Genomic DNA, 24,338 nt, shown 5'->3' with positions numbered 1-24,338 from the left:
CCAGGATTCTACTAGCTTAAAACTGGAAAGATGACAAGATAACAACGAAAGAAGACTGGCATGTCAAAATAATGGAATATGCAGAAATGGCCAAACGTACAGGAAGCACAAGAGATAAAGACAACAGAGACTTTAAAAAGGACAGATTCATTTATGTTGTATTTGCAGGAATATTGTAAAGAAATAGACTCGCTAGCAGGGTTTGAGTAAACACAACTATAAAAGGGAGAGTAAAAGATAAGGAATAATGTTATGAAAATTATTAAATATAAGATGTAATTTAACGGATATGGTATAAAAATGATAAGAATATAAGAGCATTTAGTTAAAAGAGTGTTAAGATGAAATAATGTAAGCAGAAGTAGCTTGCTAGCGGGAAGGTAAACGGCGTTTCCGTGTGCGGCTCTGGCTCGCCAGAGCAGCGATGTCACGCTGGCCACGTGACCCGGAAGTGTCTTCGGACAGCGCTGGCCCTTGGCCTCTTTGAGTGAGATGGGCGCACAACCCTAGAGTCTGGCAAGACTGGCCCGTACGGGCAGGGGTACCTTTACCTTTACCTTTACCTTTTATATCCCTTTAAGCCTATACAGCAGGTATGGGGCATCCACAGCCCTCCAGATGTAGATGGCAGCTGAAGTCCACCAACTTCTGGAGGGCCATAGGCTTTCCCCACCCCTGCTCTAAAGACTTCCCTCCAAGGAACTTGGGGTTGAATTCTGCCATCTTTGGAGTTCCACCTCTTTCCTCAAGGATTCCAACCTACTGGGCCATGTGGCTCGACCTGGGATCACCATAGAGAACTCCTTATATGTGTTTTAAGAGTTGTAGCAAAGTAGGCCTGCTGGAAGCCAGAACTCTTAGGTCCCATTTATAGACCACTCAAGTCCCAAGTGCATAAAAGCAAAACGATATACAAGGCACATTGCATCGTTCAGTGCTTAGCATGGGAGAGTGCAAGGTACCAGGCTCTCAGGCCCCAATATACTAGGACACCAGCACCCGCATATAAAATTGGGGCCACACCGGTTCAGTTCTTAAGGACGGAGGGGCCATTCTGAGCCAGCAGATCTCCATAGGCTGCCTCCTCACGGGAGAAGATCTGGAACTTCTTGTCCAGCTGAGCTCGCAAGTAGAGGTAGTCTTGCTGGTCAAGGTTGTGGGCGCAGGTGATGTAGGCTGTGAAGAGCAATGCGAGGAGCAGGCGGTCAAGAGAAAGGCAGGGAACGGCCCACAGGATGAGGAGAAACTCCAGGTACACGGGGTGACGCAGGTGGGAGAAGAGGCGGATGGCACTTGTGGACTTCACGGCCAAAGGGTCCCCCATGCCCAGGCAGTGGTAGTAAACCTACGGAACGAGAGAAACACCCATTTGCACCGCGGACACACAAATCCTTTGGGGAAACAAGACATTTTAGACCTGTGTACACATTGGGCCTCTACATATTCACTTAGGGGTAATGTGAGATCTGTTTTTGTTTTGTTGTCTGGACTGCTGAGACAACACTAAGTGCTTCTGCGGTCCCTGCCTTGATCAAAAATCCCTCAGAATTCCAGAGATGGAAAGACGAGAATGTCCCTACCAGAGAGGAATGGCAAATTAAACTGCTGGACTATGCCAAAATGGCAAAACTGACCGTTAGGCTCAGGAACCAAGAAGACCATAACTTTAGGAAAGGATGAGGGGAATTTATAATTTATCTTGGAGACCACTGTAAACAGATGAAAACATTAGCAGGATTGAAATAACACTCGTAGCAAGTACTATGGACCTATATAAAATATGGACTATTGAAAAAGATGCAGTAGAAAAGGTTTAATAATAGGACCCACGGAGGGGAAGATGGGAAGTCCAGAGATTCTGAGGAATCCCCAAAAGTGGATGTGTGTGGTTGTATTGTAACTTATAGTTTTAAAATCAAAAAATTATTTAAAAATACATAAATCCCTCAGAATTAATCCAAATCCAATGCACCCCCTAACTGCTATCACTGTAAAGCCAGAGCACATTAAGAGCTTCCAAGAGAGAGGTCATGGCTTCCAAATTTGCTTCAACCCTGGGACCTCTCTTTTTAGAAATATTGCAAAACAGGAGGAAAGGTCTTCTATCACCCTCATTGGTTGGGTCATTGGGCCTCGCTGAGCTCAGCCGCCAAATATCGGACGGTGGCCTCTGTAGATGGGGAAAGGGAAGCTGTGCGGTACCTGTTTGACCCCCATCAGCTCTGCGTAGTCAAAGATGAGGAGGATGCTAAAGATGACCAGCCAAGCAATGAAGTGGAGGATGAAGCAGATGAGAGGGACCCAAGTGACCCACGGCTCCCTGCTCGTATTCCAGAGCACAGGAGCATCCTGCACAGGCTGCCAGTACCTCATCAGCAGCTAGGTGGGAAGGAAAAGGCACATTAGATAAAAGTAGATTCTCCTGCAGGAACGCGTCTCATATGGCTGCATTTTGGGACTCCAAAACTGCGATCGCATTGTAGAAAATCCGCTGGACATGCAGGCATTAGCCAAATCATACAAATCATATCCATACTGGGTTATGATACTGGGGGGCCAAATGCACATGTGGTCTGTGGTCCTCTGAATTCACTGCTCTGAATCCATGGCTCTGCTTTGCCCCTTAGCCAGCCGGGATGAACCTTTCAACTCTTGACAATGCCTCCTCCCTGCTTGGTAGAGGGTGGATTGTTGTGTGTGTATCAGATATAACTTCCTGTAGAAAGGCAAAAGTTGCGCTCCTTGTTCAACCCACCTTTGCCTCTCTCACCCTGCCCAGCCCTGGCATGTGGCCCCTGGAAGGCGATCCAGGAGGGAATCTGGCCCTTTGGTCTGAAAAAGAGTGGAAGCTTCCAAACTGACAGTTGCGCATGAGCATGCAAACCTAAGGCCTGCCCACATCCCACTGAACTATGCTAGGCTATGACTTCTGTCATTCCTGGCCATTGGCCACGCCAGTGGGGGCTAATGGGAGTTGGAGTTAAACTGACCACGGGTCTGGAAACCAAGCCCTATGAGGAATGGTTGAGGGAACTATGGATATAGTATGAAAAAAGCAAGACGTTCAGAGAGATGTTATCACAGCTGTAGGGCATGTGCACATTTCCCTTCCCTTTGATGGGATCTCAGCACTCGAGATGCTGTTTAGATTTGTTTATCACCCATCACCCCCCTCCCATTTGTTAGTGGATTCATTGCTACAGAGTTCTTGTGTATATGGTTGCATACAGGTACTACTGGCAGTGTTGATTGTCTCCCCCCCCAATCACCCCCCATGCAATTATGGTGCTTTTCTTAACAAAGAAAAAGGGGTCTTTTTTCCGGGGTACTCAAGGTTACGCAATACCGGAACCTCTTTTCCCCAAACTGTTCAAAGTATGACACTTGCTGTAACAATTTCATGGTGATTACCGGCACCATATTTGCTTTAAAAAGAAAGCACTGAAAACAGGGGTTGCTTTTTAAATTTATCGCTTTATTTGTCAGGACTGAAAGCAAAGCAAAGAACTTCCCCACTCTCCTTACAAATTAAAACTGCCTTCCCTTTCCCCCCAGTATTTTCAGTGAAGAAAATTGCTTTCACATCCGTAGCGTACATTTGGCAGGCATCTAAAGTACATGGTCCCCCCCCCCAAAGATTCATGGGAGTGGTCGAATGGGAGGTATTCTTTGACAGGGCGTCTGTCTTGCTGCTGCTGCTGCTGCTGCATGTCACTGTTCACTGTTTCTCTGTGTCTGTGAGGAGAATACAGGACACTGCAAAAGACACAGGGTGTTATGAAGGTGCAATAAGCCAGACAGAGAGTGGTCCCTCCGTATAATTTAAATAGAGAGACTTCTTTTCAGGAGATTTCTGTATAAAGAACTCTTTAGAGAGGGGAAAATAGGGAGAAAGTGAGGTTGGAGTGGAAACATGTTTGCATGAACATGAGAATGTAAAATATGGTCTCCATTTAAATATTTATTAAAATGATTTATTCATTTACCCAGAAGAGTTATTAGGCTTTTTTTGCTGTAAGCTGCTTCCTGCATTGTAAGAGTGGGTCATGAGACCCTTGATCCCTCCTTGAAATACAATCTGAACCAAATGGGTGAGGCAGTAAAGAGTTTATTGATTACAATACGTTCTTGCAAGAGGGAGGGGTCCAAAGTGGCTGATGTTCCCTATACTGGAAGCCCAGCTTCCCTCCCTCGTCTCCCCATTGGCTGGTCCTGCAAGGTTTTCCTTCCCCCAATTATCAAAGGAAAGGAAGGAGGCTGTGGGGGGGGGGGGGGAGAAACTTCTCCTGCCTCGCCAGAGTCACCTGACTTCCGGCTTCACCAGCGGAAGCTTTACAATAGGGGCTGCTTCGTCCTAATTGTTGTTGTTGTTTAGTCGTGTCCGACTCTTCGTGGCCCCATGGACCAGAGCACGTCCTAATTAAGCCTCCTAATTAAACAGTGTCACTCCCTGCCTCCCAGGCGGGGGCTCCCATTCACCCCCCCCCCCCGCTGCCCAGGGTCGCTGCATCTGCCTCCGCCCTCAGGATTTCGGGTGAGTGCAAAGCCAGCGGCGGGGAAGGAGGGAAGGGGCTTGGCAAGGGGTGGGGGTCCAGGATGAGAAGCCCCGGGGCGGGGAGAAGAAGAGAAGGGAGGAAAGGGAGCTGTTTCTCTTAATGGGGCCTTGAAGGGGGGGGGAGGAGGGGTTTCCGCTGTGGAAAGAGAGAAGCTTCCTCCTGCCCAGATCTGGTGCAAAGGGAGTTGCAGGAAAGGAGGCGGGAAAGGGGAGAGGCTTGGACATGGTTGGGCAGGTTAATAATAATAATAATAATAATAATAATAATACCTGCCCGTCTGGCTGGGCTTCCCTAGCCACTCTGTGCGGCTTACAACATAGATAAACCATAATAAAACATCAAACGTTAAAAATTTCCCAATACAGGGCTGCCTCCAGATGTCTTCTAAAAGTCAGATAGTTGTTTCTTTATTTGAAATTGGAAGGGAGGGCGCCACCAGCGAGAAGACCCTCTGCCTGGTTCCCTGTCACTTCGCTTCTTGCAGGGAGGGAACTGGCAGAAGACCCTCGGAAGTGAACCTCAATGTACAGCCTTCCTTCCTTCCTTCCTTCCTTCCTTCCTTCCTTCCTTCCTTCCTTCTCTTTAGGCACCAGGTGAAAGCATTCCTCTTCTCCCAGGCATTGGGCTCATTAAACAATCTATGGCCTTCACACCTGCATTTGTATGTGCGTAAGGGGGCAGTTGTTTTTATTTCTTACTGTGCTGTGCATCTCTGATTTTCTATTGTAAGCTGCCCTGTGATCTTCGGAGGAAGGGCAGTATAGAAATGTAAAGAATAGCAGTAAAAATAGGAAGCCGTGTTGTGTTCAAGGGGGTGGTTGGGACAGAGTCTCTGATTAGCATGCATAGCAGGTCAGGCTAAGGAGGGAATAATAATAATAATAATAATAATAATAATAATATTCTTCATTACTTGCACCCTGCCCACGTGACTGGGTTCCTCAGCCACTCTGGAAGGCTTCCAACAAAATAAAAAACACTGAAAACATTGAATACTTCCCTGTACAGGGCTGCCTTCAGAAGTCTTATTATATATCAATGGAAATATAATGTAATGAAAAGTGTAATGCAATAACTTTTATGAAGGATTATTTATTACAACAGCAGTCATAAAGAAGAAACGAAACGCATACAACAAAAGAGATATACAAAAATTCTCACCGTGTCAGTTAATACTTTAGCCTTCCATGGAGTAAAGTAAGCTTTTTAGTTCTGCAGCTGTAATAATGTGAAACTAAGATTAAATTATTCCCTTATTAATTGGGTTTTATTGCTGGGCTGCTTCTGACTAACAAGTTTCTTTAGTCAGCTCCATAGAATCAGAACTTTATTAGCAAAGCCAACAGGCCACAGCTATGCAAGAATTAAAAAAAGCTCCATAGATTTTTGATTGAGTTAAGGTCTGGGCTATGTATTTGGGGGCATTTACTTTCCCATTAATGACACAAATTTTGTCCACACCTCGTGCTGTCATACAGCCCCAGATCATAGCACGGACTGGGTGTTTCATGGAAGGTGCAGTGTAAATAGGATGTAAATTTCCTGCGATTCTCCTCACGTATTTCATGCCATCACTACCAAGCGAGATTTTGGTCTCCTCACTCCAAATAACACTGTCCCATTGTTCTGCTGTCCAGTTAACCTGGGTTTAGCCCAGTCTGATTTTGTAGTGACTGCGTCTCCTTATACCTCTTCCAAAATTTAGAAATGTCCCCTTTGGTTAAGTTTCTGCCAATTTTTCTTCTAATATCTTCATAACTGTAGCCTTGTTCACTTAATAGTACTATTTTACATCCCTTTCTAGGTGACCAGTCAACTCTTTGCGCCATTTATTTAATTTTATTACGTTTTACAAGCTCACTAAATGAAAAAAACCTCAACCAACTTGATAGCAATCGCAAAACACATTTTTTAAAAAAAAATATTTCTATTTCATTTTCAAATTATAACAACAAATTTCCACAAATCTTAATTGAACAATTTCTATATCCGTATTTCTCCCCTCTCTCCTCTTTGGCTTCCCCCATATTTCCGTATTGATTTATTAAACAAATTCTATACTCTGCTGAGTTTGTTTCTTATATAGTTGTCAAAACCTGCCAATGAGTCCATATCTTTATACTGTCTCTTTATATAGTTTATAAATGGTTCCCACTCTTTTTTGAAATCAGTGTTGTCTCTCTCATGTATTCTCTCTGTCAGCTTAGCCAGTTCCGCGTAGTCCATAAGCTTGGCTTGCCATGCTTCCTTTGTTGGCGTTTTCTGTTTTCCATACTTGTGCTAATAAAATTCTTGTTGCTGTTGTCGCATACATAAACTATGTCCAATTTCCCTCTCATGTATCATGATCTAAAATTAGAAGCAGGAAAGATTCTGGTTTTTAAACAAAGGGTTTTTTCAACTTTTTTCCCCAGTTCATTATATATCATTTCCCAGTATTCTTTAACCTTCTTGGATTCCCACCATACATGAAAAAAGTACAATTTTTCTCTTTACATCTCCAACATATCTTGGATCCTGTTTTATACATTTTTGCAGTTTTTCCAGTGTGATATACCATCTATATATCATTTTCAAATACAGTGGTACCTTAGTTTACATACGCTTCTTAACCTTAGGTTAAGAACTTTGCTTCAGGATGAGAACAGAAATCGAGCTCTGGCGGCGCAGCAGAACAGTTTCAGGTTAAGAGCGGACCGCTGGAATGAATTAAGTACTTAACTCAAGGTACCACTGTAATTTTCCCTTAATGATATACAATCTGTAAACTTTACATTTGTTTTCATAAACTTTCCCATTCCTCCAACTGTATATTAAGCCGATTTGGGCCGATTTTACCTTCTCATCTAAAGTCTCTCCATATAGCAAAATGTTATATGCTTTCTTCAATAATTTGGTATTTCCCTCCACAATTTCCTTTTGAAAGTTTGAGATAGTATAGCTGAACCCCCTTTTATTATCTTCTTCAAACTGCTCATTAATTTGTCTGTGATGCAACCAACTTTGTAAAGTACCTTTCAAGTTTTCATAACTTTTAAATTTCAAACCTTTCTCCTCTTCTATTAACAAATCTCTATATGTTGGCCACTTTCCTTTTTTATTACCCCTCCAGCTACACAGGGTCTGATCCTGCCAGACTTTGGTGGATGTCTCAAGAATTTCCAAGGTGTTGGATATTCAAATTGCAGAGCTTGTCAAAACTGAGAGGCAAGTATTTACAAATCCTGTTCTTTCAGCAAAGCAGGAATTTTAGGGTTAAAAATACATTTGCTTTCACTCAGAGGCTGTAATGTAGATTTTGGGGGGCTTTCATCTCATTCATCTCATTTTATCTTATTCACAAAACGTCTCTGCAGGGTTCTCCCCTGAATAGCGGAAGCACGGCTTCCATTTTTAATACTTCTCACTATGAAGTTCAAATTTAAGTCCAAATATTTTTAATTCCTCTCCAAAAGCCAATTTTTATTTTACCTTAAAACAGAAGATCTGTCACTTCAGGGGGCGGCTTTTAGGCTTTGGATATTCATGTGTGCGTTGGAGCCGACAGCCCACCTTGACCGTCTTCCCCTCCCCCACCCGCTGCTGATGCAGTTGCGGGAGCCGGTTTGACAGAAGACCTGGGGCTCAGCTGGACCCCGTTGGAGCCCCACTCTTCTGCAGTTTTGTGAGGGCTTTTCTTTTTTAGCCCTAAAACTTCCCCTCGGTCGCCTGAAATCCCCCTAAAGGCTCCGTCTTACGCTTGTTTGGAGGTTCTAGCAGGGGAGCGCAGCTATCGTATACCCTTGACCGAAGAACGGTACACTCCTTCTATCTGGGATGGTCGTCCTCTTCCACCGAGCGCGCAGCTTCGGGAGGGACGCACATGGAGCGGTGAGGGAGGAAGGGGACACCCGCCTAGCCAGCCAGATCAGCCGAATCAACCCTGGCGATCAATGGGGTGACAGATGTCGCAGCCAGATCGCCCTCACATCCAGTCTTACAGAATTTAGAATATATGGATACAGGTCAAGCTTTTCTGAATGGTATAAAGGCAATATATTCAGATCAAAGAGCGAAGCTGATTGTGAATAATGTTATCACTGAAAATATTGCCATAACTAAGGGTACAAGACAAGGGTGTCCTTTGTCTCCGTTATTGTTCATCTCGGTCCTGGAAGTGTTTTTGAGATCAATAAGAGACAATGGAAATGTAAAAGGTGTAACAATAGGATGTAATGAATACAAGGTAAAAGCCTTTGCTGATGATTTGGTTTTAACTATTGAGGATCCTGAGCAAAGTATAAAAGAGGTGTTGGAAGAGATAGAACAGTTTGGTAAGGTGTCTGGTTTCAAATTAAATAGGAAAAAGACCAAAATAATGGCTAAAAACATCGACCAAGAAATAACTGAAAGAATACAGCAACAAACTGAGATGAATGTGGTTAAAAAAGTAAAATATCTAGGGATTATGTTAACACCCAGGAATATTGACCTGTATCAGAATAATTACGTACCAGAATGGAATAAAATCAAAAGGGACCTGGAGGTGTGGGGAAGAATGAAATTATCATTCTGGGGAAGAATTGCAACGATAAAGATGAGCGTGCTACCGAAACTGTTGTTTTTGTTTCAGACAATTCCAATAATCAGGGGTGTGACAATATTTAAGGAATGGCAAAGAACAATATCAAGATATATATGGCAGGGCAAGCGGCCAAGAATAAAATTTAAGATACTGACAGATGTGAAAGAAAGAGGAGGCTTTGCCCTGCCAGACTTAAAGCTGTACTATGAAGCTTCGTGTCTTTGCTGGATAAAGGAATGGATAAAATTAGAAAACACACAATTGTTGGATCTAGAAGGGTATGACAATAGATTCGGGTGGCACGCATATTTATGGTGTGAAAAGAATAGAGTGCATAGAGGTTTTGAAAACCACATCTTTAGAGGACCGCTGAATGAGGTTTGGAATAGGTATAAAAACCTTTTAGAATTCAAAACACCATACTGGTTATCACCATTGGAAATTATGAGTGTAAGAAAGGTCAATATGTCAGGGAATTGGATTACATATGAGAATTTGATGGTGAAAGAAGGTAATAAATGGAAACTAAAACCATATGAAGAAGTTAAGGAAAATGTATATGATTGGCTGCATTACCACCAGATAAATGCGATGTTTAAAAAGACAGTGTGGGAAAGAGGTTTCCAAGAAAAGCAATCGAGGTTTCAGCAGGAAATTTTGAATACTGATGTTAAAGTTCTGTCAAAAATGTATAAATTATTGCTTGAGTGGCATACGAAAGATGAGGAAGTGAAATCGGTTATGATCCAGTGGGCCAAAGATTTCGGATATAATATTCAATTTGATCAATGGGAAAAATTGTGGGAGGAGGGAATGAAATTCACTGCATGTACTACAATAAAAGAAAACGTAATGAAAATGATGTATAGATGGTACGTAACACCAGTGAAACTTGGTAAGATGTATAAAATCTGTAATAAATGTTGGAAATGCAAAGAAAAAGAGGGAACATTTTACCACATGTGGTGGGAATGTAAAAAAGTGAAATGCTTTTGGGAAATGATTTATAATGAGATGAAGAAAATGTTGAAATATACATTTATCAAGAAACCAGAAGCATTTCTACTTGGGATAGTAGGGAATGAAATTAGTAAGAAAGATGTGAAACTGTTTAGATATGCAGTGACAGCAGCAAGAATTTTGATGGCCCAGAAATGGAAGCAGGAAGAAATGCCGACCAAGGAAGAATGGAGAATGAAATTGATGGAGTATGCAGAGATGGACAAATTGACTGGAAAAATAAGGAACCAACGTGATCAGAGATTTTCCGAGGACTGGAGTAAATTTACAGAATATATCAAAACTGAATGTGAGGAGCAACTAACGCTTGTTGGCTTTCAGGAGGCTTTGTGAAAAAGACTGATAGAAATGTTGTTTAAAAAGAAAGGTTAAGATTAAGAGATATAATGTGCAATATAAATGTAAGAAATGTGAGACGTAGTGAGAGTATGGAGAATTCTCAGATAGGCTGATGGAAGTCAAAAAAGATGTTTATGTCAAAACAAATGTTAAATCTGGAAAAAATGTTTATTGGAAAGTGAATAAAAATATTTATTAAAAAAAAAAAAAAATAAAGGCTCCGTCTTACTCGGACAACGCCCCAGGTGACGCCATTTCCTCCACCATCCAGACCGGAAGCCCGTAATCACCAAGTCAACTCTTTGTGCCATTTGTTTAATTTTATTACGTTTTGCAATTCACGAAATGAAAGGGGAAAAAAACCCCAACCAACTTGATAGCAATCACATAACACACTGACAAATGTCCTGCTTATTTATGTCGTGATCCTTCCTTAAAGTTGTTGTATTACATTCTACTTTAAATTACAGTGGTACTTTAAATTACAGTGGTCCGTTCTTAACCTGAAACTGTTCTTGACCTGAAGCACCACTTTAGCTAATGGGGCCTCCTGCTGCCGCCGCGCCGCCAGAGCACAATTTCTGTTCTCATTCTGAAGCAAAGTTCTTTTCTTTGCTTTTCTTTTTAGTTCTTTTCTCTGCTTTTCTTTTTAGGGCTTTTCTTTTTTAGCCCTAAAACCTCCCCTCGGTCACCTGAAATCCCCCTAAAGGCTCTATCTTACTCGGACGATGCCCCGGGCACCGCCATTTCCTCCACGATCCAGACCGGAAGCCCGCAATCACCAAGTCAACTCTTTGTGCCATTTATGTTATTACATTTTACAAGTTCACTAAATGAAAGAACAAAAAAATCCGCAACCAACTTGATAGCAATCACATAACACACTGACAAATGTCCTGCTTATTTACGGTATGTTGTAATCCTTCCTAAAAGTTGTTGTATTACATTTTACTTTAAATTACAGTGGTACTTCGGGTTAAGAACTTAATTCGTTCCGGAGGTCCGTTCTTAACCTGAAACTGTTCTTAACCTGAAGCACCACTTTAGCTAATGGGGCCTCCCGCTGTTGCCGCACCGCCAGAGCACAATTTCTGTTCTCATCCTGAAGCAAGGTTCTTAACCTGAGGTACTATTTCTGGGTTAGCAGAGTCTATAACCTGAAGCGTCTGTAACACAAGGTACCACTGTATCTTTCCATAGATATAAAATTTTATGATATTACTCCATAAAAGGGTGGTGTTATGAGCCATCAAACCCCAGGAAAACACTTTCTCCATAGTTTCCACAATTTTGGCCACTAGTGTAGTGTCTTCTAAGTCCAAAACACACATGCACACGCAGAACACACATAGTATGAGCAAGCAGTGTTCCAAAGTGCTTCTCTTGAGAACTTGCCATCTAAGTTGTTTACTCACGGCAAAAGCTCCTATTTCCCAAAAGGACAGGAGGGGGAGGTCTCTCCCCCACTTTTAACCCACCCCGCTCCCACCGCACGGAAGGCAGAGGTCTTGTTCATTCACAATCCCTGGATCCACCGCCTCTCCCAGGGGATCCAGATGCAAGCAAGGTGCTTTCTTCTTCTCCATTCAAGGGCCACCCATGTATTCAAAGCAGTCCTTTGCAGATTAAGACTTAACTACAAAATAAGTACAAAAACCCGACAAAAACACTCACGGGTTTATAGTGGCACCAGCTTTCTTAGTCAAAATTCCACATTGTCAGACTGCAGCTCACAAAAGCTTAAGCCATAATACATTTATGAGCCTTTATGGGCTGCAGAGGATGAATAAACAGAAGCATAGTTAATCTATGAACTTCCATCCTACAAGAGACAGTGATGGCCAGCAACTTGGATATCTTGAAAAAAGGGATTAAGCTGATTTCTGTGTTCTGCCCTCATGGTCCTAGGCAGTAATGCTTCTCAATACTAGATTCTGGAAAGCCCAGGAGGGCAGAGGGCTCTTGGGCTGAAATCTTGCTTGCTGGTTTCCCACAGGCATCTGCTTGGCCACTGTGAGAACAGGATGCTGGACTAGGTGGGCCTTTACCCATTCCAGCAGGCTCTGTTTAGGTTCTAATATGTCAAAATATTTTTACAGTTACCTGTGGCATAAGAACACTTCAGTTTCCTCACTTCAAAAAGAAAAAGACAGATGTGTCTTATAAGCCAGTTACACCATAGATGTCTATTATAAAATGATGGTGCTTTCTTAAGTGTGAATGGAGTGATCATGGGTTTCTCTTCCCATTATCTCATCTGCATTCCTAAAAATTTGGAACATAAGAGGACAGTGGAGAATGGAGAGGGTGTTAAAATAAGAGAAGCTGCACATGGGAATTGACGTGTGTTCAGTTCCTTTCTTGTCTTTCATAGATGTCTAACAGGATTCTCTCCCCGCCCCAAAAAGGTGAGGAAGATGATGGACAGGATTCTACGAAGCTGTCTGTGAATTCATTGGGAAGGGCAGAGAAGCCATTTAAATTCAGGGAATGTGCAATGTGCTTTAGTCACTGTGGGAAAATGAGGATACACCAACGAACTAACACGGGGGAGAAACCCTTTGAATGCATGGAGTGCGGAAAGAGCTTCAGTCAAAGTGGAAACCTTAGAACACATCAACGAACTCACACAGGGGAGAAACCATTTAAATGCATTGAATGTGGAAAGAGCTTTGCTCATAACGGAGCCCTTAGAATACATCAACGAACTCACACGGGGGAGAAACCATTTAAATGCATTGAATGTGGAAAGAGCTTTGCTCAAAACGGAGAACTTGGAATACACCAACGAACTCACACGGGGGAGAAACCATTTAAATGCACTGAATGTGGAAAGAGCTTCAGTCAAAATGGAAACCTTAGAATACATCAACGAACTCACACAGGGGAGAAACTGTTTGAATGCATGGAGTGCGGAAAGAGCTTCAGTCAAAGTTGTCACCTTAGAACACATCAACAAACTCACACAGGGGAGAAACTGTTTGAATGCATGGAGTGCGGAAAGAGCTTCAGTCGTAGTGGTCACCTTAGAACACATCAACGAACTCACACTGGGGAGAAACCATTTAAATGCATTGAATGTGGAAAGAGCTTCAGTGAAAGTGGAGACCTTAGAATACATCAACGAACTCACACTGGGGAGAAACCATTTAAGTGTATTGAATGTGGAAAGAGCTTCAGTCATAGTGGAGCCCTTAGAATACATCAACGTACTCACACGGGGGAGAAACCGTTTAAATGTATTGAATGTGGAAAGAGCTTCAGTCATAGTGGAGCCCTTAGAATACATCAACGTACTCACACGGGGGAGAAACCGTTTAAATGTATTGAATGTGGAAAGAGCTTCAGTCAAAGTGGAATACTTAGAATACATCAACGTACTCACACGGGGGAGAAACCGTTTAAATGTATTGAATGTGGAAAGAGCTTCAGTCAAAGTGGAATACTTAGAAGACATCTACAAACTCACACGGGGGAGAAATCCTTTAAATGTATTGAATGTGGAAAGAGCTTCAGTCATAGAGTATCCCTTAGAATACACCAACCAACTCACACAGGGGAGCAACCATTTAATTGTATGGAGTGTGGAAAGAGCTTCAGTCAAAGTGGAGGCCTTAGGAAACATCTGCTAACTCACACAGGGGTAAACCACAGATGTAGGGAATGTGGAAAGAGCTTTGGAAGGAGTGGAGACCTTAATATTCAGAAGCAAATTCAGACAGGTGAAAAGCCATATAAATGTATGCAGTGTTCCACTCAGTTTTCGCTCTTTGCTTCACATCAAGAAACTCATAAAGGGGGGAGTAAATTTTAAAGCATGGAACCTGTGTGATGTTCTGGTGGTTGTATTTAAATTTGTATACACACATATATATGTTAAAGTAATGAAAGTCACATATAGTAAATGTACAAAGTAAGTTGCAAGTTGTTGCTAGATAAACACGGGGAGAGTGTGAATCTGGAATGCCCAAGGTATGTGATGTTTTGACTCCGCCTTTCAATGCCAAAATGATGGGCTGCCCTTGTCTTGTGGATCAGCATCTGTTAGGCTTCAGGGAAATGGCTTCCTTCCCCCTTGGCCGTAGATAAGCAGAACAAAGGAAAAGGAGTCTTCTTACCAGTTAGACACTTTAAATGATCCCAGCAAGGGCATAAAGAACCCGTCTTCTAGGAATGGCGGTGCTCCCAATGAAGAGGTCCAGTCCCTCACATCCCTAGTCACCTTCCACTTCTGCGTCTCGTAATCTGAGCTCGTTCCCTCTGTGCTTTCTGTCCTGCCACTTTCGCTGCTCTCCTTGACCTTGGGGAGAGCAGATGGATGCTTTCCAGAGACAGTGAATCTGTTAACTCTCCCCCCCTCCAGAGTTTCTTCTGCAAGCTGTTCCCTATCCAGTATTTCCCAGCTTCTGCCTTCTGAACTATGTTCCTCTGCAAATCACTTTTCCAAATCTATACAGTCCTCCTGCTCCTGGGAAGAATCAGGGGAGGGGGATTTTCCCACTAATGCCTCGGTGCAGCTCTCCTCAGCTGTGTCCCTGGTTAGGTTTTGGTTTAGGGGAGAAAGTGTGGGACAAGGCTGGTGGGGGAGGGGGAGAGAAGTAGAGGGGATGCTTTTTCCGTGCAAGGCTAGTTCGTGTTTCTCCCGAGTACGTGCCTGTAATCAGTGAGCGTGCATTTAGCAGGAGAGCGTCCCTTTGTCTCGGCGCGTAAGATGCTTCAGGAGGCCCTAGAGCGAAGCGTGTGTGTCAGGGGTTCAGGAGCAGAGTCACTGGAGAGGGAAGAAACAGAGAGCGAGGGGGAGGAGTCGGAAGGAAATGTCAGCGGCGACAGTAGTCCAAGATCTCTGAGTCTCTCCAGTGACTCGGAGGATTCACAGAAAGGGGCCCCCATGGTCAGGGCAAGGGGAGTGCCCAGGGGGACACCTCGGGAAGAAGGGGACTCAGAGAGTAGCAGCTGGAAATCCGGACCAGCGTCCCCCCCAGGGTGCAGTAGGGGGGAGGAGTCCAAGGCATCGGGATCAGGGAGCGCGCAGGCAGAGGGAGAACGTGAGGCAGGAGTGGCCACACCCTCGTCAGGGAGCGAGGAAACGTTCATCCGGAAAGTAAAACGCGCGCGCGCGCCAAGTTCAAATGTACAGGAGGGCGGCAAGGTGGGCAGCCCGGGTAAGGAGCCAGGTCCTAAAGCCCGCCGAAGAGAGGGGGAGGAGTCAGAGGGGTCTAGCTCCGCGTCGGAAGAGTCCAGGAGGAATGAGACCCCGGGGGGTAGTAAGACCCAGAGGAAGAGAGAGAGAAGGAAGAGGTGGAGTAAGATTAGAGTCTTGAACTGGTGCACGGGGGGTGGAGATCCAGACAGAGCTTCGCCGGTCTAAAGTCCAGACGTAGGGCTGGGACGCTGAGACTTGTAAATGGAGACTATTCTTCAATAAAGACTTTGATACTGTACTATCGGCTAGCGTTGGTCCTTGGTGAGCTGGGACCCGGAGCCAGCCCTGACAGTAAGCTCTGTCTCCTATTTTAAAGTTTTGGCACCAAGAACCTTGCCACGTGAGTCGGCGCAGCGAGGACAGAGGAGGGGTGCTTACAGAGCTCACAAAACTCAGGCAAGATGACGACGGAAGAGCAGATAAAAGCCCTGCAAGAAGCGGTGACACAACTCAGCACTGAGGTAATTGCATCCAGGAAGAGAGAGGAGGAGATGGTTACCTCCTGCCGGGACCTCCAGGCCAGGTTGGACGTGCTTTCCAAAGAGGGGCAAACGGGAGCCAAGGCAGAAGGCATAGGTTTGGGGAGAAGGGGAGGAAGCCTTGTATCGCATTTCGACGGGAGTTTGCAGCAGTACCCCAACTTCAGAGCAGACCTGCTGTTTGCGCTGGATTTACTTGACAAAGACTTTAGAGATGACAGAGAGAGAGTGGGGTTTATCTTGTCCCATTTGCATGGGGAAGCCAAAACGTGGCTGCGGAATCTATGGAGGGACAATGATCCAGCGCTCCAAGATGCGAAGGCTTTTATTAAAGCAATGGACTCCTGCTTTTTATCAAAGGTAGACGTCGATATTGCCAGGAGGGACATACATGGACTTCAACAAGGCAAAGCCAGCGTGCGGCAGTACCATACTCGATTTTTCGGACTGGTTCATGCCCTGGGGTGGGAAAAAGATTCTGCGCCAGTCAGAGACCTCTTTTGGGAGGGGTTGAATGCAGATGTAAAAGCGGAGATTGGAAGAGGGGAGAGACCAAGGAGCACCCAGCAGGTAGTCCAGAGGGCTCTGGAGATCGGGGTGCATCTGGAAGAACGTCCTTGCAACAGGGAAGAAGGGCGTTGGGGAAGGGCACCAGCCAGAGCACCTCCCTTCTTTCCCAGAGAAGCAGCGCGTGCGCACTCCACACCCTCGCAGGGAGGGGGAGAAGAGCCGATGGAGATAGGAGGTGCCAGGGCTCAGTCAGCTAACAGAGCCCTAACACCGGGAGCAGCCAAAACGAAGCCTCCTAGAGGGAACAGGAAGTGCTACATCTGCGACAGTGCTCAACACATGGCGAAAGAGTGTCCCCAGAGGCTCCACAAGCACACTGCAGCCTCCGCAACAGTCGCTGAAGCAGCTCAATTGAAAACGCAGCAACAGTTAAACGACAGAGTCTGGCTGGAGGAAGAGGCACTGGGGTCCAGTCAGACAAGTCAATGAAACAATCCCCAGCACTTTTGCAACCCACAGACCCCCTCCCACCCAAACCAGTGGTGCAGCTTACAGCGTCTCTCCAACTGCCCAATGGACGCACTCTGGAGGTGCCGATCACCATTGACTCCGGCAGCAACGCTGACTTTATAGGACTGGAATTCATTCAGCAGCACAATATACCACTGCTACCAGCCACGCTGCCCCTGAACGTTGTCACGGTGGATGGCAGAGACTTGTTAGGGGGGCAGGTGGTGCAACAAACGCAACCAATGGTGATGCGGATTGGAAATCACCGAGAAGTCATCAGCTTTAATGTCACACACCTGTCGGACACGCCTGTAGTCCTCGGCATGAGTTGGCTGCACAGGCACAGCCCAGCATTGGCGTGGTACCAACGCCAACTGACCTTCGGCTCCTCCTATTGCGCGGAACACTGCATCCTTCCTAGCCCGGAAGAAGGAGGGGACGACCCGCAGCTACAATTAGGCACGCTGCAAGCAGTGCCTCGCAAGTATGCAGCGTTTTTGGAGGTTTTCTGCGAGAAGGAAGCGGACAAGCTGCCCCCCCACAGGCCATATGACTGCAAGATTGACCTCCTGCCAGGAGCGACGCTGCCAGCCGGGAAACTGTATTCCATGTCTGAGGATGAGCTGCAGGAGCTCAAGGAGTTCATAGACCTCAACTTGAAGCGCGGTTTCATCCGGGAGTCGAAGGCAGCGGGGGGCAGTCCTGTATTCTTTGTGAAGAAGAGGGACACGCCCCAAAAAAGACTTGTGGTGGACTTCAGAATTTTAAATTCCAGAACCAAGCCCGCGGCCTTTCCCATGCCCAAGATAGATGACCTGCTGGCGACGGCGAGGAAAGGACGCGTTTTTACAAAGTTGGATCTGCGAGGGGCGTACAACCTGATTCGCATACGGGAAGGAGACGAGTGGAAGACTGCCATGTTCACGCCCCTGGGCACATATGAATACAGAGTTATGCCCTTCGGTTTACAAAATGGCGCCCACTGTTTTCAAGCTTTCATGCATCACGTCCTGGCGGGTCTCCTCTACAAGACATGCGTCTGCTTCTTGGACGACATCCTGATATTCTCAGAATCTGAGGAGGCCCACGAAGGTGACGTCAAGGAAGTTCTGCAGAGACTGCAGGAGCATCGGCTGTATGCCAAGCTGGAGAAGTGCCAGTTCGACAGGACGGAGGTGGATTTCCTAGGCTACAAGCTGTCGGACAAGGGGCTTGCCATGGACAGCGCCAAGGTTCGCGCAGTGTTGGACTGGAAGAGCCCGCGCAATCGGAAGGAGGTCCAGCGGTTTGTGGGGTTCGCCAACTTTTACCGCAAGTTCATCAAGGGGTTCGCGATGCAGACGGCGGCCATTACTGACACGCTCAGCTCTAAAAAGAAGAAGTTCATCTGGACGGAGCAAGCGGAGCAGTCCTTTCAGAACCTTAAGCGTCTCTTCTCGTCCGAAGGGCAGCTACTGCATGTGAATCCCAGCAAACCGATGAGGGTTGAAACAGACGCCTCAGACAGAGCCGTGGGCGCCGTACTGTTGCAGGAGGACCCGCATGGGGACTGGAGACCGTGTGCCTTCTACTCTAGGAAGCTCAGCAAGTCGGAGCAAAACTACACCATCTGGGACAGGGAGTTGCTGGCCATTCATGCAGCATTCAAGGCGTGGCGACACTTCCTCGTCGGGGCCAAGCACACCGTGCAGGTCCGCACGGATCATGAGAACCTGGAGTACTGGCGCACGGCAAGATTCCTAAACCAGCGGCACATCAGATGGGCGGAATTTTTCGCGGATTTCGACTTCAGGATAGAATACATCCCAGGCGACAACAACATCATGGCGGATGCACTGTCCAGGAAGCCGCAATACCTCGAAGAGGCGGCACCAGCAGCGGCCAAGCACATTTTCGCTCCGAAAGCGTGGGCGTGCGCTGCAGCAACCGTGGACTTGGAGGCGGTCCGTCGAGCACTGCAGAGGGACCCCTTTGCACAAGCCAAGATGGAGGAGGTGCACAAGGGCACGGTGAAGGACGACGAGTTCCAAGTACGAGACGGATTGCTCATCCGCAGAGGGGCCCTCTACGTACCGGGAGACGACCTCCGGGCGAAAGTACTGCAGCAGTTACACGACGCACCCACCGCCGGGCACTTTGGCAAGGAGAAGACGGCAGAACTCGTTGCCAGAGATTTTTGGTGGCCCAAGATGAGGGGGGAAGTCGCGGAGTACGTCTCGAGGTGCGACACCTGCCAAAGGGCCAAGTCAGTCCACAAACCTCCGGCGGGACTGCTCGAACCGCTGCAGACTCCGAGCGAACCGTGGGAGAGGGTGGCCCTGGACTTTGTCACGGATTTACCCAGCTCAAGGGGTAAAACGGCAGTGCTAGTGGTGGTGGACATGTTCACTAAAATGGCCCACTTCATTCCGTGCGCGAAGGTCGCCACGGCAGAACAGACCGCCAAACTGTTCATAGACCACGTCTTCAGAGTGCATGGACTGCCACGGTCTATCTTGTCCGACAGGGGGCGCCAGTTCATTTCGAGCTTCTGGCAGAAGCTGATGGGTTTCCTGAACGTCAAGATCAACCTAGCGTCGGCGAGACACCCGCAGACCAACGGACAAGCGGAACGCGTCAACGCCGTCATGCAGCAGTACCTGAGATGCTACGCAAATCAACAGCCGACGACATGGGTGGACTACCTGCCGCTCGCTGAGTTCGCTTACAACAACACGAAGCACGTGTCCACAGGGGTGACGCCGTTCTTCGCCAACAACGGGAGGCATCCCAGAACCTTCCCGGGATTGGAGAGACTGGGGGAGGGGGAGCCACAGGCAGCGGAAGTCTTGGCGGCGGAATTGCAGGAAGTCCACGAGCAGCTTAGGAGGCAGTTAGAGCTGGCAAAGCACGCATACAAACTGCAGGCTGACAAGCACAGGAGGGTTGGTGAAGACATACAGGTGGGAGACTGGGTGTGGTTAGCGGCCCACGCAGTGCCGACCAGATCCTTAGCTAAGAAGAAACTCGGACATAAGCAGCTAGGACCTTACCTAGTTGAGGCACAGATCAATCCGGTGGCCTTCCGGTTGACACTTCCGGAAGGATCCAGAATGCACCCAGTATTCCATAGGTCGGTGCTCACGCCCTACAAAGCACCTCACCGATTTCAGGCGCAGGGCACGGCACCAGACCAGTATGAGGAGATCCCCCCAAGGAGGGAGTCGCCAAGAAGGGAACCCATCAACCAGGTCACAGAGATTTTGGACTCGAGATGGGGGGAAGAGGGAGTAGAATATTTTCTCGCAAGGGAAGGTACCCCGGCCAGCGCCAACAGTTGGGTGCCGGACTATGCCCTGGACGAGCCTCTCCTCAAAGAGGAGTTTCATGCCTTGTTCCCACACAGGCCCATGCCAGCCGAGTATTTCGACGACTGGCTTTTCACACCCACGCTTTCTACCAGCACGTTCCAGGGATTCACCTCGGACGAAGAACCACCATTAGACACACGTTCACCGGAGGGCTCGCCCTCGGGGTTTGCCTCAGACCGCTCGTTTTGGTGGGACAATCGAGGAGAGGAGAGGTGGCTGAGGGGCCCTTGGCAGGCAACGGACCCAGAGGGGAACGAGGGTGAGAGGGACATGGACGTGATGGGGGAGGACGTTGGGTTCGAGCATGGCGGCACGGAGATGGAAGCAGAGGAGAACGAGGTCGGCGAAGACATGGAGGACGAGCCGGATTTCTCTAACTGGATGCACGCCACGGGGGACGAACGGTATCCACCATTCACCCCCACAACGACGGAGCACCCAGCACCCCCGCCGGAGGAAGGGGAGGGGGGAAGGGGGGGCTTCGAGGGGGGGATGGATGTCAGGGGTTCAGGAGCAGAGTCACTGGAGAGGGAAGAAACAGAGAGCGAGGGGGAGGAGTCGGAAGGAAATGTCAGCGGCGACAGTAGTCCAAGATCTCTGAGTCTCTCCAGTGACTCGGAGGATTCACAGAAAGGGGCCCCCATGGTCAGGGCAAGGGGAGTGCCCAGGGGGACACCTCGGGAAGAAGGGGACTCAGAGAGTAGCAGCTGGAAATCCGGACCAGCGTCCCCCCCAGGGTGCAGTAGGGGGGAGGAGTCCAAGGCATCGGGATCAGGGAGCGCGCAGGCAGAGGGAGAACGTGAGGCAGGAGTGGCCACACCCTCGTCAGGGAGCGAGGAAACGGTCATCCGGAAAGTAAAACGCGCGCGCGCGCCAAGTTCAAATGTACAGGAGGGCGGCAAGGTGGGCAGCCCGGGTAAGGAGCCAGGTCCTAAAGCCCGCCGAAGAGAGGGGGAGGAGTCAGAGGGGTCTAGCTCCGCGTCGGAAGAGTCCAGGAGGAATGAGACCCCGGGGGGTAGTAAGACCCAGAGGAAGAGAGAGAGAAGGAAGAGGTGGAGTAAGATTAGAGTCTTGAACTGGTGCACGGGGGGTGGAGATCCAGACAGAGCTTCGCCGGTCTAAAGTCCAGACGTAGGGCTGGGACGCTGAGACTTGTAAATGGAGACTATTCTTCAATAAAGACTTTGATACTGTACTATCGGCTAGCGTTGGTCCTTGGTGAGCTGGGACCCGGAGCCAGCCCTGACAGTGTGTATCGCACATGCACTGTGAGAGCAATGGTGGAGGAATAGCAAATAACTGTCAGGGAGCTTAAAAGGAGGCTGTCGTTTCGTGAGAGGGGGTGGGGGGAGGAGAGTTTTAGTGACGCTGAACAGGAAGAGCCAAGTGCGCCTACGGGATACATGTGGTTGCTACTCTGAGTTTGAAGATGGGCAGTGGCAGTGGCACATGCTTCTGCTGAAAGTAGATCTAGGGAAGATTAAAGTTAATTGCAACCTTAAACACACTTGGGTCCCATTAAAGAGGCTGCTCATGAGGCCGGAGGAACATCGCCCGGCTGTGAGGTGTAAAGTCCACCACTCCCTGCAAGGTCTTTTCCACCTGGCCAAAGGGGTGGGAACCAGACTCACCCAGCCCTACTATGTTAAATATGTATTCTCTCATAGCTCTACTATGTTAAATATGAATTCTGTAATCGACCTTTGTAATGTTTTATTTTGAAATCTTTAAGATAATATTTTAGTTTTCAGTTATGTTGCTTTGACTGTATATTCTATATTTGACATTTTTCAGATTGTTTTATTGATTTAATATGCTGTGAACCACTTTGAGATTTTTCTTGAAAATATAAAGTGGAATAGAAATTAAATAAAAAAAGTTTCGAGCAGGGATATCCAACATGGGGTTGCTCAGATTTTGGGCAACAACGCCCATAAGCCTCAGCCTGTATGGCCAAGGTTGATGGGGGTTGTAGTTCAAAAGCTCAAGGGTGGAAAATCTCACGTTTCTTACAACTTTTCATTATGAATAATTATAGGTAAAACTTTTGTTAATATAGAGCTCATTTTTGGGCTTCCAGGAACAGCTAGTCACTTCTGCTTTATAAACAAACCCAAATATATTGACACACTTTACTTTAAAAGCGGATTTCAGAACAGAGATAAACAAAACCTTTTTTTTTAATCTTTTTACTTTACAAACCATAATTTTGTCAATCCAAGATCTGCTCTTCATATGTATAAAAATACTTTGTTAACAATGAGATACCGAAATAATAATAAAAAACCTGCAATAAAACATTATCAGCATTTAAAAAGAAATGCCAGTGGGATGTTCAAGGCATTGAGTTACAAATTAAGGCAAAGATCAACCATTGCTAGGTAGACCCAGGAGACTTAATCCTAGAATCAACCCCTGCCCCTCCCAGCCCGCTTTTGCCTGTAAGTAGACTTGATTCAAAGATCACATAAATCATCATGATTTTTTTCTCATTAATTTTGATGGGAGGTGGCGAGTTAACCCCATGGAGGTATATATGGGTCTGAGTGGCAGGTGATGCACTGCCAGACCGCCATCTTGGCAAGAATCTTTCTCAAGGCCTTGTCTTCCAGAGGACGGGCAATGAATTCTGATAGACTGCTTGGAACAGAAATGTATTTGGGAGACACCGCTGAAGAGAAAAAGGGGGAAAACTCGCAGCCCACTCCACAAATCATCCAGGCTGCTATGTGGCAGAAATGCATTTTCCCACCTTCCCTTGAAACAGCCTTGCCCTACAACGCTGTGTCACAAGCTGCCCTTGGGACCCCACATCTCAGAAGGCAGGCAGTGGGGACGGGTGCTGTGTTTCCCTGGGAGGAACACAATGGCACTGGAGGCTGCTGAGCAAAATGCCCCCGTGGGCTCCATTGTGTTCCCACTTTCCTCCTGATTGCTTGCCTTCTCCCTCGAGGGCCACATCCGCGCCACATTTAAATCACTCTAGTACCCCTTCAGTCAGTCATGGCTTCCCCCAAAGCATTCTGGGAGCTGTAGTTTGCTGAGAGGAGACTCCCTGTTCCCCTCCCAGAGAGATAATATGTAGAGTGGCTTCACTGTCTATTCCTTGTCACAGAGAACTTGGTGAATTGTAACTCTGAGGGAAATAAGGGTTTTAAGGGTTGCCATGGTTAAATACTTGATTGCCTCTTCTCTTCTCTTCCCCGCCCCCCGGGCAATGTAGCGTCTATAGCCTACATATGGTAGAGATATTTAAAATGAGGACTCTTTTTTGCTCTTCAAAATATGGCAACCATACCTAACAGCTCCAAGCAACCTTAACAAACTACAGCTCCCAGAATTCTTTGGGGGAAGCCATGACTGTTTAAAGTGGTTTACAGTGGTACCTCTGGATGCGAATGGGATCCGTTCCGGAGCCCCATTTGCATCCTGAATCAAACGCAACCTGAGCATGCAGGTCACGATTCGCTGCTTCCGCGCATGCACGTCACGTCATTTTGAGCGTCTGTGCATGCGCAAGTGGTGAAACCCGGAAGTAACGCGCTACATTACTTCCAGGTTGCCGCGGAGCGTAACCTGAAAATGCTCAACCTGAAGCACATTTAACTCCTGGTATGACTAGTGTCCTTGAAGGACAGAGATGCCTCAGCTTTGTAAATCTTGGTTGCCAACCTCATCTCCGGTGCTAAGTGAGGTCTAGAGGTGTGCGGTTGGATGTCTGCTGCCCCAACTGATTCCTGTATAAAATATTCACCACGTTTGGGTTGAAACGGCACTCTTTACACTTACCTGGTTTGCACATGATGT

General features: G+C 46.9%; 3 protein-coding genes across 3 annotated transcripts in view; 2 read left to right on the top strand and 1 right to left on the bottom strand.

The window, feature by feature from the left end:
- Positions 1-24,338, top strand: part of LOC310672941 (uncharacterized protein) — a gene marked incomplete at its 5' end in the record, with an annotated part of 173,689 nt that overhangs the window by 89,844 nt on the left and 59,507 nt on the right. The window lies entirely within an intron of this gene.
- On the bottom strand, positions 834-2,409 carry NRM (nurim). The gene is made up of 2 exons (XM_083426833.1): positions 2,203-2,409; positions 834-1,345 (listed from the first exon to the last, which is right to left on the bottom strand). Exons 1-2 carry the CDS (start codon positions 2,371-2,373, stop codon positions 1,028-1,030), a joined length of 489 nt encoding a protein of 162 aa, XP_083282959.1. The 5' UTR covers positions 2,374-2,409; the 3' UTR covers positions 834-1,027.
- Positions 4,386-24,338, top strand: part of LOC310672852 (uncharacterized protein) — a gene marked incomplete at its 3' end in the record, with an annotated part of 81,222 nt that continues 61,269 nt past the window's right edge. Inside the window, exon 1 of the mRNA XM_083430508.1 lies at positions 4,386-4,461. The remainder of the gene's footprint in view (positions 4,462-24,338) is intronic.

This window comes from Podarcis tiliguerta (assembly GCF_965153285.1).
Source record: "Podarcis tiliguerta genome assembly, chromosome: 2".
Classification (NCBI taxonomy): Eukaryota; Metazoa; Chordata; class Lepidosauria; order Squamata; family Lacertidae; genus Podarcis; species Podarcis tiliguerta.
This window is presented reverse-complemented; position numbering and strand designations above follow the sequence as displayed.

Excerpts from the sequence above, each read along its gene's own strand:
- NRM (XM_083426833.1), bottom strand. The coding sequence starts at position 2,373 with ATGAGGTACTGGCAGCCTGTGCAGGATGCTCCTGTGCTCTGGAATACG. Across the intron at positions 1,346-2,202 it reads AGCTGATGGGGGTCAAACAG|GTTTACTACCACTGCCTGGG; the intron begins GTACCGCACAGC and ends CTCGTTCCGTAG.